Source organism: Patagioenas fasciata, chromosome 5, assembly GCF_037038585.1.
Source record: "Patagioenas fasciata isolate bPatFas1 chromosome 5, bPatFas1.hap1, whole genome shotgun sequence".
NCBI classification, from domain to species: domain Eukaryota; kingdom Metazoa; phylum Chordata; class Aves; order Columbiformes; family Columbidae; genus Patagioenas; species Patagioenas fasciata.
In genome coordinates this window covers 52,533,346-52,545,907 of record NC_092524.1, presented here as the reverse complement: position 1 = coordinate 52,545,907, position 12,562 = coordinate 52,533,346, and the positions used below count along the sequence as shown (strand labels likewise).

The 12,562-nt window shown below is 42.8% G+C and overlaps 1 protein-coding gene across 7 annotated transcripts in view; it reads left to right on the top strand.

Moving 5' to 3' along the window:
* Nucleotides 1–8,986, top strand: part of FOXN3 (forkhead box N3) — a 216,886-nt gene extending 207,900 nt beyond the window's left edge. For all 7 annotated transcript variants that reach the window (XM_071809547.1, XM_071809548.1, XM_071809546.1 and 4 more), the window contains one exon: nt 1,628–8,986. In XM_071809547.1, the coding sequence (XP_071665648.1) occupies nt 1,628–2,177 (550 nt within the window). In that variant the 3' untranslated portion in view covers nt 2,178–8,986. The remainder of the gene's footprint in view (nt 1–1,627) is intronic.
* Nucleotides 8,987–12,562: the final 3,576 nt, after the last annotated feature.

Genomic DNA, 12,562 nt, shown 5'->3' with positions numbered 1-12,562 from the left:
GCAGCTGGCTTGCTGCACAAGCATGAATGACATTGCATTTAGTTATTAATAATTGAAGGAGCTTTGTGTATTCCTTCTGGGTTCTGTATATAATTTATGGATCATAAAGCTACTCAAAAATCTAGGGGAAAATCATTTTGTTGAGCAAAAGAGGTTGGCAAGAGTCTGTCTCTGCTAATAACTGGGCCTTCTGTTATATAGATTTATTTGAAAATACTGTAAATAAGAACATTTGGAATGACTGGTTTATTTGCTACCTTCTAGCACTGTCCTGTCATCCAGTCACAGAAGCCTGTTTCTTATTACAGCAGGCTCTACAGACAAGAACATTGAGATGAATAGGAACTCTGAAATTATATACCGCTCCTATATTTTCCACCTTTCGGCCTTACCTTTTAGAAATGGATAGTTCTCTACAGTTTCTTCTATAACAAAACCAGACATGAGGTCCATTCTCTGAAACCTAAAGCACTTTCCCATTTTTTTAAGCGGAAGAGCAGTAATGCTCTGGACTCACCACTGTGCCATTACTCTTAAGAAATATTTATGTTCAGTGCGTGCGTTTAAGAAAAGGTTTTAATCCAATGCTGCCATGCGTGTGCAAAAGCACGCTAGTGATAGCATGAAGATGGCAAGAGTAGATTTTAAAGCAGTTTATCATATGCTGAACAGTCTGCTTGTTTGTTTTATTTTTTTTTAAACTGCGAGAGGTTCAAGGCTGGTGAACGGGCGGGTAGCAATGATGATGCCTTTATTCAGTGATAAGAACCCTTCTCTTTTTTTCAGTAGAAATTAAGCACTGCACAGGGTCTGTCCCTTCTTTAACAGACTTGCAAGCATTGTATTCTTTGTTGTAAGGTCAGTGTGGAAAGAAACACTCATATTTTTTAAAGATAACGTGCTGCAAAAATTCCCACGGCACCGAGTGCCAAAAAAAACCCGAAGGGTAAAATGACAATTTCTAGAGCAAAACCAGATATTTTTTTCTGTTGTTTGTTTTTAAACACGTCGTAATAGTTTCTTGGCAGCTAGTGGCTTAAGATTGTATTGCTTTTAAGATTATTCATAAAGTGATCACGATCAGAAATGTGACTGGACCTGGTTTTTACACTTAGTTGCTCTTTCCGTTGGAAAGAGTCCAAATGTCTCTCATGCTTGGAAGGCCAGAGCTGGCAAAGAGTCTTTGAGAGGAGGCAAAGTACTCCAGAAAGCTCGTGTCTCCTCCCCATGTTTTTGGTAGTGTCGTTTTAATGGGAAAAGAGAGAGGATACTTAGACAACTCATCAGAGTTTATTTAATATCCAGTAGATAAAATAAGGGGGAGGGTCTTCTTATTTATTTTGGAATTGTAAACTATTAGTTGAAACTTAAATCAGGACTGTCTGACATCGTTTAATGTAACCATCCCCTGCTTGCTCCTACCTCTTGTGCTGCTACGTGTCCTTTGGCTTGTTTGTCTGGAGTCCAGCCCACAAGCAATTTGAGTCAGGCTTTGAAACCAGCTTGCATGGACATTACTTTGATAGTTGTAATTTTAGATTACCTGTCAGTTGGCTTTATCATCTTTTGCACTGAGGCAGGATCACATCTCTGTGGCTTCTAAGTCTGCTTCCCTTTGTTTTTGCAGGAATGGAATAACCAACTGCCGGATGCGGACAGAAAGCGAGCAGTCCTGCGGCTCTCCGGTTGTCAGTGGTGACCCGAAGGAGGATCACAACTACAGCAGTGCCAAATCTTCCAACCACAGGAGCACATCACCTGCCAGTGACTCCGTTTCCTCCTCTTCTGCTGACGACCAGTATGAATTTGCAACGAAAGGCAGCCAAGACAGCAGTGAAGGAAGTGAAGTTAGCTTCCAGAGCCACGAGAGCCATAGTGAAACAGAAGAGGAGGACAAAAAGCAAAATCGGAAGGAGACCAAGGATTCTTTAGCTGACAGTGGTTATGCGTCCCAGCACAAGAAAAGGCAACATTTGATGAAGGCGAAAAAAGTACCAAGTGACACACTGCCTCTTAAAAAGAGACGTACGGAAAAGCCCCCTGAGAGTGATGATGAGGAGATGAAAGAAGCAGCGGGATCACTCCTGCATTTAGCAGGAATCCGATCCTGTTTGAACAACATCACCAATCGGACGGCAAAGGGGCAGAAAGAGCAAAAGGAAACCACAAAAAATTAGAACAAATCAATGATTTGTTTGAACTTACAAAGTTTTGTTTCAGCACGTCAGGTGAATTCTAATAATTTGTGGCAATATCAGCAATTTTTTCCTTTTTTGTTTTTCTTTCTATTTGTTTTTGTTTTGTTTCTTTCTTTTTTCTTTTTTTTTTTTTTGACCCTTAAGATTTTTATTTTTAAAGGAGATTGAAGCCATAGAACTCATACTGACACTCAGCTAATTTACAAAAGCTTTTCATTACCTGAAGACAAAAAGTTCACAAAAAAAAAAAAAGCCAAAATCGCCATTGCTTTCTCCGGCCTATCAAAAATGCGTGGTTGAATACGCAATGACATCAAATTGGGCACTTGGAAATCCCTCTTATACTAGAAGAGCTGTGCATAATTTAGTAATCATTCAGGCCTGGCCCTTAAGAATTTTTTTAATGGCCTTATAATTGGGTTAGAAGTGAATGTGAATAAAGAGATTTGGGGAAAGAGGAGGCACATACTTCTCAGCACCAAACCAAGAACCATCTAGTGGCACTTGGATACGTTGTGCCATAGAAGTCTTTGAACGGCCACTGGTGGCAATCGCGCAAACCGTAATGCACTTGTAGTGCTTCATGTACTATTATATGTGGCTTATAATGTGAAGATCGATAACTTTAAGTTTGGGGAAGTTTGAACTATGTATGCAATGGGTTTCAGTGAAATAACAAGAAGAAATGGGAGGGGGGGCACTGTTAGTAGCATTGTTAATCATTGAATTCTGTCTTCTATATTAAATTAATAGAATGTTCAAGAAGCCATAAGCCCGAAGATTGGCACCGCGTGCAAAAAATAATAGTAATAGGGAAAAACAAGCTATGTCTTCTAAACTGCCTGAGTGAAAAGCAATCAAGTCTAAGAAATTACAACAGATACTAACGAAATACACCAGAATCTTTTTCTGTGGATCAAATCCGTGATCTAACTGGGAAAACAAAGCTACAAAACCTGCCATTAATAGTGTTCTGTATTTAAAAGTAAAAGGAAGGGGTATTGGTGAGCAGTAAAATTCAGAAGTTCAAGACAAGAGCTCTTAGACTGCCCTCAGTAGTGAGTGTGCAGTTACTGTCAGCCAGGACTCATCTGTGCAAAAACAACAGCAGATTTCCAGATTCAACCAGCGTAGCCAGCAGAAGAAACTTGATCCACATTTCATGGATTCCTTTTGGGAGGGGGAGAATACAAAAAGCAAACAATTTTTTTAATTCAAAGATGACAAAGTTCTTGTAAGGTAAATAATGTATTTAGCATGAAGCATGAATTATTTTCATATAAATATAGAAAATAGAGAAAAAGGCTATGCCTCTAATTTTTAAGCCCTTAGGCTTAGAGTTTGTTTTTTTGGGTTTCATTTTTTTGTTTGTTTTGGTTTTGGTTCTTTTTTGTTGTTGTTGGGGTTTTTTTGAAGCAGGTGTTTAAGGTTTAACCTTCTTCAGGGACAAACACTGACTGTTGGGGAACTTACTCTGCAATATTAAAAAATAAAATCTTCATGCTCTGGTAGGGCTTGGATGGTTGAATTATACTGCCTTGTCTGCACATTCAGCCCCTCTCTCCCTACTTCTGTTTAAAAAAAGAAAAAAAAAAAGAAAAAAAAGTATAAGTGTGTCCTTTCTTCGTCTGTACATGTGTAACATGACGCAATAATCTGAGGGCAAATTTAGTAGTGAGTGTGTATGACAGAATCAAGAGAATAACGGGAGGTTAATTGAGGAGAACTCTCTGATTTGATTCAGGAATAAGTAGACAAGAAAATAGCTTTGCTAATTTGCCATGAGAAAATGAAGTTAGTAAAGAGCATTACTGAGGTGTCCAGAGAAAAAAGTGTTACAGAGTGTGATTCAGGTATAGTGCTACTCTCCTGGTAATGGCAACTGTTCAATTGGAGATCCCTACGGCAGAAGGATGCTGCGAAATAAGTAAGACAGTCTCTCTCACCTGGATTCATGAATTTGGCATAAGAGTTGTGTACTTAGAATATCCGAGAGACAAGAAGGAAATCCCAGGAACTAACCACAGAACAAAATGGTCTGTTTCCTAAAAAAGAATACAGGTTTGTATTTATCCCTAGCAACCGTTTCAGGCAGCAGTTTCACCAAGACGGATCTAGTTTATGAAGAGTGAGTTAGAGAAGGGTTTGATTTCCTACTCAGTGGAGTGAATTAAAAATGGCATGTGGAGATGCCTGTGGTGTGGGTTCAGTTAGGAGGTGGAAGGACTGAAGGGGATGCTGGTCCAGACCTGTTCTGTGCTGCACAAGCGTTTTGTCATGTATAGAACGGGGCCACAGTGGGGGCAGCACAGCCAAATGGCGCCTCACCTACCGTCTCACCCAGCATGTCCCGGAGCTGCCCGACAGCTGCTGGAGCCCAGCACATCTGCCAGCTGTGCAGAGAAGGACAGAGAGAGCCAAGGACAGTGCAGGGAACAGCCCTGAGTCCCCCTCAGTTTGCTGGGCTGATGCATGCAGGGCTGATTCGCAGCTTTAGTTAAGTCAAGAGTACATGGATACGAACTTCTGTTGGCTTCCTGCAGCCCTTAAGATCAAGTTGGGGAAGACAGGAAGGACCAGTTCCTTCGGCAAGTAGCGCAGAGGTGAGTGAGCCACAGCTTTTCCCTTGCATGACTGGACTGGGTTAATCGGCTTCTTCCCGGATCCACACTCCCTACAGCCAGAGTCTGCAGGCGGTGAACCATACACCCCCTGCACATGAAGACTTGGTCCTACATCTTTTACAGACTTTGCAGAGAGTAATTTAAAATACTACAGGATCAGTTTACCACCACCTTTGCTCATTAGTGCGGAGTTGTACCGGTTTGGGAGTGGTTTAATATTTATCAAAAGGCAACACTGAAAAGTCAAATTTAGTGGCAGAAAATACACTCAAACTGTGGCTCAGCCATCTCTGTGCTCCAGAGAAAGCGATGGGGTTGTGTGCCAGTGGCCAGATTCTGTCCACAGTCGTGACACTAATTCCAGAGCACTGGATCAGTGTGTCAGTGCAAATGAGACCAGGATCTGCTGAACAACAAGTACCATTCATTACTGTGGACTCTTGGTGGCTAAATATATAATTACCACTAGTATTCCTCACTTTAGAAAACAGTCATTTTGCATAAGTATCTAATTAGGCAGGTTATCTTTATATATATAAACATATATAAAATATATCTAAGACTTCAACAATTCCTTTATATACTTGCTGGTAAACCTAAAATGTTGGCAAGCATCTGTTTTCATGTAAAACTTGTTGCTCCTAGTCTGATCTGCTGAGGAGGTATTATTCAGGAGGAGTTTACAAAGTTATGTTCAGGAACCAGCAGTTTGGCTGAGGGCTTATGCCATCAACAGATTATTTCTGGAATTTAAAAACTACTTGTCCTTATTAACCCTTACTCTGTTGAGGAGAAGTACATCATTTGGATTTGTATAAAATATTTAGGAGTCACCTTTTAAACTACTTTTGTGCCTGGCTGACAACAGCAGCTTTGTCAGAATTGGTTCTACTCCGTCAGAGTAGTTCTCTTTTTTTACAAGAATTTAGACCGATTTGTTTTCCAAAAAATTCAATGTCGGCCTTTCAATCTATTTGTCTCTACTTTGACTGAATCATGCCAGAACAGAGTGGTAATTGCACTGTATTATGAACTCTCTCAGTTGCCAGACATGAGGTGGTTTGGTTTTGCTTGTTTGCTTTCTGTACTAAGCCATTTGGGGGTGAGAAGTCGTCAAATCTCCGACTTTCCATTTTCCTTACTCTATCAGTATTGCCAAGTTAGCGTTTCTCCAAGACAGGTGAGGGCCAGGGGAATCCCAGTAGGTCAGCAGGCCTTCAGTGGCAAGTTTCACGTAGGTGGGAACTGCAGTGGCCGCTGGACTTGACAGCGGGTTCCTTTGACACAGGCCTGTTGCAGAAAGAAGCTCCTGCAGGCCAGAGTTGCCACCACACGCAGGTTTCACTGACGTCTGCACGGAGGGGAAATCTGCCGCTCGTGCTTGCGTTCTGCAAGCAGTCGGGTGTCCTACTGCGTTTTGATGCAGTTTTTGCCTGCATTTAAAAATTCAGGTGCAGGTCTTGAACAGCTTTAATGTCTCACCCCATAGCTGTTTCTGAAAGCAGTCTGATTCTGACCTTGCTCTGGCAAAACCAGCAGTAGTTCTACCGAGATCACGGGGTTTTACAGCTGAAAAGCCTGATGTGGGGGCGAGGTGTGCCTTGTGGGATGAGAGAACCATCCTGTGACTGTTCTCTTCTCCCTGGCAATTTTCATTGGGGTCTATGTAACGCCTCCTCTGTGCCTGAAGGGGAGAGGGGAATCCCTGAGGAGTTGCACTGGCTCCCCGAGTTGGCCTGAATTGCTGTCTACCTTTGGAAAAGATAAAGAGAAACTCTGGGGGCTGCATTCTTCACTGGAGTGAGGTAGAGTTACATCCATTTACTTTAGCAGAGAACAAAATCCTAGATCGTATACCAAATGGCACCAGGTATAACCAAAACAAGGCTTTGTCCCATTTTCTTGGCAGCCGTAATTGATTTTCACCGAGATTTTGGCTCCAAACGCATCTACAGATGTGGACAGATGTAATCTGAGGTTTTCTAGAACCTGGAGGTGTCTGATCTCCTTTGCAGTCAGTGGAGCTATAGACACCCACGTGCTCCTGGAAATCTTTACTCTTTCACCGTTACTATTGCTACCATTTTTCCTTGAATCTAGCCCTAGGCATTTCTGAGAGCATTGCACTCCTGTGCTCCTGGATCAGAATATAACTATCGAAAGAACGCATTTTCAATTTCAGATGCAATGCAATTTACTTCACTTCATGGAGAATGCAAACCCAGCTCCTTCAGGTGTGTCACTACTGCCTGAGTAGCTCACTGGCATATTTTATAAGGAAACATTTTGAAACGTTTTCTTGACTTTGCCGCCGAAAGAGCATTTGAACTGTACATCCTCCTGATTGTAAAAGAATATCAGTGTTGACCGTCTGACCAGTTAAGTTTTAGTAGTGTTCTTCACAGCCCTCCAGTAATATATCAAACACTGTTATGCACATAATGCAGCACTGTGATCTAATTTAAATAATACTTTTTTATTATTTATACTACTCTATGTAATATACATCAACACTTTGCTATATAATCTAAGTGATAACCCTCTTCTTAGTTATCTGCCAAACTCTGAATTTCTGTTTGGTTTGTATTGCAGTTAGCACAGTTTCCAAGTTGTAATGATGTCTCTTTTCCTTTCAAATGGGATGTGTAAGTCAAACTATACTTTTTGTGTGTTTCTGTTTTGAGGTGGAGTTTATAAGGATTTACACACAACATTCGGTGTTCTGTATAAATCTGCATACATTTGTGAATTCATCTGTTAATCCCCTTTTATTTAGAAACTATTAATTGATGGTGGTTTATTAGGGGTTTTTATTTTTGCATTTTAATTTTTAGTACTGGTTATTCTTGAATTAAGCAGAGACTTGTCAGCTGGGTTGCTTTATCTTTGATCATGTACATGACCTTCTAATTCTTCCACAGTTCAGCAAACAAGTACTAGCTTCACTGACCAAAAACAGTCTCAACCTAATGTGTCTATGGTGCTGTATTTTGCTGGTGTACATTTAAAACCAGAAATGATTTAAAGGTCACTTTTGAGTTCTAATAAGTAGCCTTTCCTGGTTTGGGGAGTTTGGGTTTTGTTTCATTTTAGCATTGAAATAAGGTATATTTATCTGAAGCTATATAATGTTTTTTCTACTGTATCACATTTCCTTTTGCAAAGAGGGGGAAATCAACCTGGTGTAACATCCTTTCACAGTCAGTGGAAGGGAGTTTTGTGTCAGTTCTTTATTTTCAGTTGATTTCGTTGGGCTTTGGGTCAGGCCAGCAGTTACGAGAGCTCATCCTCTGAGGGTTTAAGGGACAAATGACAACTTGTGCTGGCCCTTAGTGCTAGAACCGATTTTATTGGATGCTAAAATTACATGCTGGATTCTGGGATGGCATCATCTAGAAATGGGAATCTTTTTTCTCTGTTTACTCTGGCCTGAAATCCCAAGGCTCTCTTTTTGCATTCAGATGACATTGAACTTGAGAACATTTTTAAGTTGATAGAGCATTGTACATTTCCTGAGTATGTGTGTGGGACAACAACCGAAAGTCATAACCTGTATTTGATAACCAGTTCCATGCCTGCATCATTCACACTCACTACTTAAAGCTGCCATGATGTAAAATGTTGGGGGGAATGATTTGTGTGTGAAAAGCATTATGGACTTGTACATTTTTTTTATACTCTGATCTGTAAGTTCTGAAATATTTTGTTTTACAGAAAAAGAAAAAGTGATAAAGCAATCAAAAGACCAAGAGATCTAGTATCAGTGCTTAAGGTTCGCAGGACCTTAACTGGCCAATTAGTTAATTTAGTACAGTGATGAGCCAATACTTTTCCTGTACTTGGCGTCTGAAACTGCCAATTTCATCAATATTAAAATACGAACTGTGATGGGGAATGAACAGTGATGTTAAGTTGTATTTGTGTTTACCTAAATGAGCAGTCCGAAGGCAAGTGCAATCAGCTGATCTTTAGGAAATATGAAAATGTTGATTTAGAGGCATACTTGCATTTTACATTTTCTTGATGTGTAATCATATTGCCAAAGACAAACTATTTCATCAATTATTATTGTAAATAACACTTTCCCAAAACCTACCATAAAGTTTCTGTGATGTATTGTCTTCCAGTTGCAATAAAAATTACTGAGTTGCATCAATTGAACAATTGTAGTTGTGTGAATATTGGCTTCAAAATATGCCCAGATGTTGAGGAGGAACACAGTGATTTTTTTTCTTTACCAATTCATTCCTTCATTATTAAACAGTTGTAGCCCCCATGGGATGTTACCTGTATCTGCACTGCAGTAGGTATCAACTCATGTTAATTTGCTGCCATCTGCAAATGGCCAGACATACTGAATTGCTGTTGAGTTAGGGCTTGATCTTCCTTTCTCATGAGTTTTGCGGCCTGGAAACAAGGATTATTTCATTGGGAATTCAATCCTATTTTTTAAATTAGCAACAGTAAGAAGAGATTCAGTAATAAGACATGTCTAATGGTTTATATATAACATCCTAGAAAACATGGCTTTCTCATCTTTGCATCAGCCCTCCCCAGGCTTTATTCTGGCTTCTGCAGCACCAGAACTCTGGGTCCTTTTGCCACGTTACTCCTTCACCTGTCAGCATGGAGGGACCGTTTGCAGGAGGAAATCCTGTAGAGCTGAGAGCTTCAAAGCCTGTTGCCTAAAATGACTCCATCCATAGCCACCAAGGAGGAATCCTGCTCTTTAGGGACCTGGAGCTTCCCCTGGTCACCCGGGGCTGCTGCAGGACTCAAGTGCTCATTGTTCACCAGTGCTAAAAACCAACCTGTTCAGTGCCTCTCTGTGTAGACCCGGCAATCCAGCCTAAGCCTAGAGTTGAAGAAAACACTGCCAAAGTCATCTCTTCAGAGAGCGAATAATAGAGGGCATTAAAAGAATGTAGTTGCCTCATAGCTTTCTCCAATTAAACTGAACAGCAGAATCTGATAAATAAAAGCATTCCCCAGACACTGCGGGTTGAAAGTGTTCTATGAACAGCCCTATGTATCTATAGATTAAACTTCTAAAGGACTGAGAATAAAAACAGACCCTTTGTTCTGTCAAACTGCAATCTTTCCCGCCCCTGGTCTGAGACACGGGCGGAGCAGGGGAGGGTGGTTTCTCGGCTGTGCAGTGAGGATGTACGGCTGCTGGAGCTGGAACTCCAGCTGACCTGGAGCTACAGAAGTGTCCCCCTCACTTGTCTCCATGCCACCCGAGCGGTTGGTACTGGAGACTGCCACAGTGGCATCTGAGGGACAAGATGGATGGAAACAGGTCCTAGGGGAGAGTGGGGCAGAGGAAATCCATGTCTGAGATACAGCATGAAAGTGCCCAGCCCCACTGATACTTCAGTGTATTGCTGAGGAAGTTTCAGTTTGTAACCTACCCTTCAGCATCCCTTGCCGCAGAAATGGAACAAAGAGGAGAGAAAAAAAACTCGGCCAAGGAGATGAGATGTGAGGAGACTGGTGAGAAGGAAAAACACTTAACTGTGCTCTGGACTGTCTTCCTCTAATGGATCCCCCTCCCACCCGCTGTCAGTTAAGCAAGTGTCACGCAGCTGAGTCTGTGGATGGATCCATAGCGACATGTGGAGAAGCAGGGAGACCCACAGACTCCACAGAAAACATTTTAGCCTTTATCTGCCCGTCAGCAAGTGTGCCCAGACACTGGGCTTGGGCTTGTTTGAGCGTAGGGCATTACATGAGGGCCTGAAACTGTTTAGATCAGGCACGCTGTGTGAGAGAGATTGAATCCCAGTTGTGCTACTGGCTTTTTGTGCATCCTTGCAATTTGCCCATCATCGACGAAACAGTCTCAAGTTGCAAGTTTTACTTCATTGCCTGTTAACACAGTCTTCTGATGGCTCTTTTGGGTATTTAGAAAGGACACAATCCACCAACCACTTATACCTGTCCTGCCTCCTCTCCAGCCTCAATGCCCTTATTTCTACCACAGATTACGCTCAGTTTGTCAAAACGTCTCTGGCAAGCTGTGGGCAGCGTGAGCAGCTGGACTGACTCATGCACCAGCTCTTTCTGCTGCTCTTTTGTCGGGGTGTCCCTGCTCCAGCATGGCTGGCCCAGGGGCCAGTCCCTCAGGGCACACAGACCCTTGTGACATCAAGGGGGCCTCCAGCAGCCCTCCACTTGCTGGTTCCTTCACTAAACACACCTGGCAGTGGTGCCCAGCAGGTGCCTCCCTGTTGTCCCCCTCAGCCCTCAGCTGGCTGGAACCCGCTGTGACCAGCATGGGTGGCTCCTTACCAGCTTCCACATGGGTGATGCTGCCACCCCTGTACCGAAATCTGGTCCCTCCTGGCCACTGCAGCACCTCGGTCCCTCAGCAGCTCAGCCACAGCAGCGGTGGTACCTGAGGAAACCCGAGGGGCAGGCGGCGTGTCTGCGCTCTGGGATGGAGCCCCCGGGGGCTGCCCGGGGCTGAGCGAGAGCTCCGGCCCACCCGCATGGCTGAGGTGCCCACCCCTGGAACGGGCGCCCGCCCCGGGTGGCTGCTGTGTGCTCCAGCCCCTTGCACACCTCGTTTTTAGCAGTCCAAGGTGCTGTGTAATGATGGGGCTCCTGCCCCTCCTCACGGTGTAGAAACAGACATGGTCGTGTATGTACGGGGCTGTGTAAGTGTGCAATGCAACGCCATCCACAGGACTGTGAGCTTCTGCACGTCAAACTGGCTACAGGAAGCACAGACAAGGTGGTTCCCGCTGAGCAGCAGATCCACCACGCACCCCCACCTGCAGCCTCCTCGCTGCGCCCTGCGGCCGGAGGGATGAGGCTTTTGGACCCAAACACGAGCCAGCACAGCAGACATCGCCTGGCCAGGGCACTCTGGAGAAACTGTGGGTCCCCAGGCACACCGTCTGGTTTGCAGGAGCAGGTACCTAATGGGTGCCTCGCACCAAACAGGTACAAAGTGCCCGAGTCTGTAGGGCCTGCAGGTTAAATTCCTTTCTTTAGACCACAACATCTGTTACTACGGACTCCCCTGTACAGAGGCTGCGTTCGACCCTTGTGCACACTGTCTGGTGAAGTTGCCTAGAACAAAAAAGAGTGTAAGTGACGACAAAAGGCTTTGTTCTACGTATTCCAGACCCTGTGTTATGCCAGGAAATCAAGTAACAGTTGTTTCTGTGACGTCTGCTTCTTAAAGAAATATCATAAAGGAATAAATCTTCAGCTTTAACAGTGTGATGTGCTTTGACTGGGCATGTTCAATCCACACAAGATAATTAAAGAGTTTTTAAATTTCATTGTAAAATACAGATGATTGACAATGGTGAGAAACTCCATGGAAAACACTCTACAGCAAATATCTGTCAGAATTAATAACAAACACACTCTGCTTTTAATCTTATGCTGTTTGACATAATTTTGATTGCCTATAAATCTGCAGGTTTTGTTTGTATTTCTATTTGCGTTAGGATTGGTTGCTGCTTTATATTTGATCAGCAGTGCTGTTTTTCACGGTGGTGTATGAAATCAAATAATGGTTGTGTATATATGGCAATCTGAGCATTACAGTGAAGGAGACTGTAAACACAAAATTTTTAAATCTCTGCTTATCATCATAAGTGATGTTCTCTCCAGGTCTTTAATGACAATCAATTTTAGAGGCTTTTCCCAAGTAACTGTCACTGAAACAACAGCATCTTTTTTTGTAGCTTGGTTCTGAAATGCAGTTTCTTCCTGCTGCCG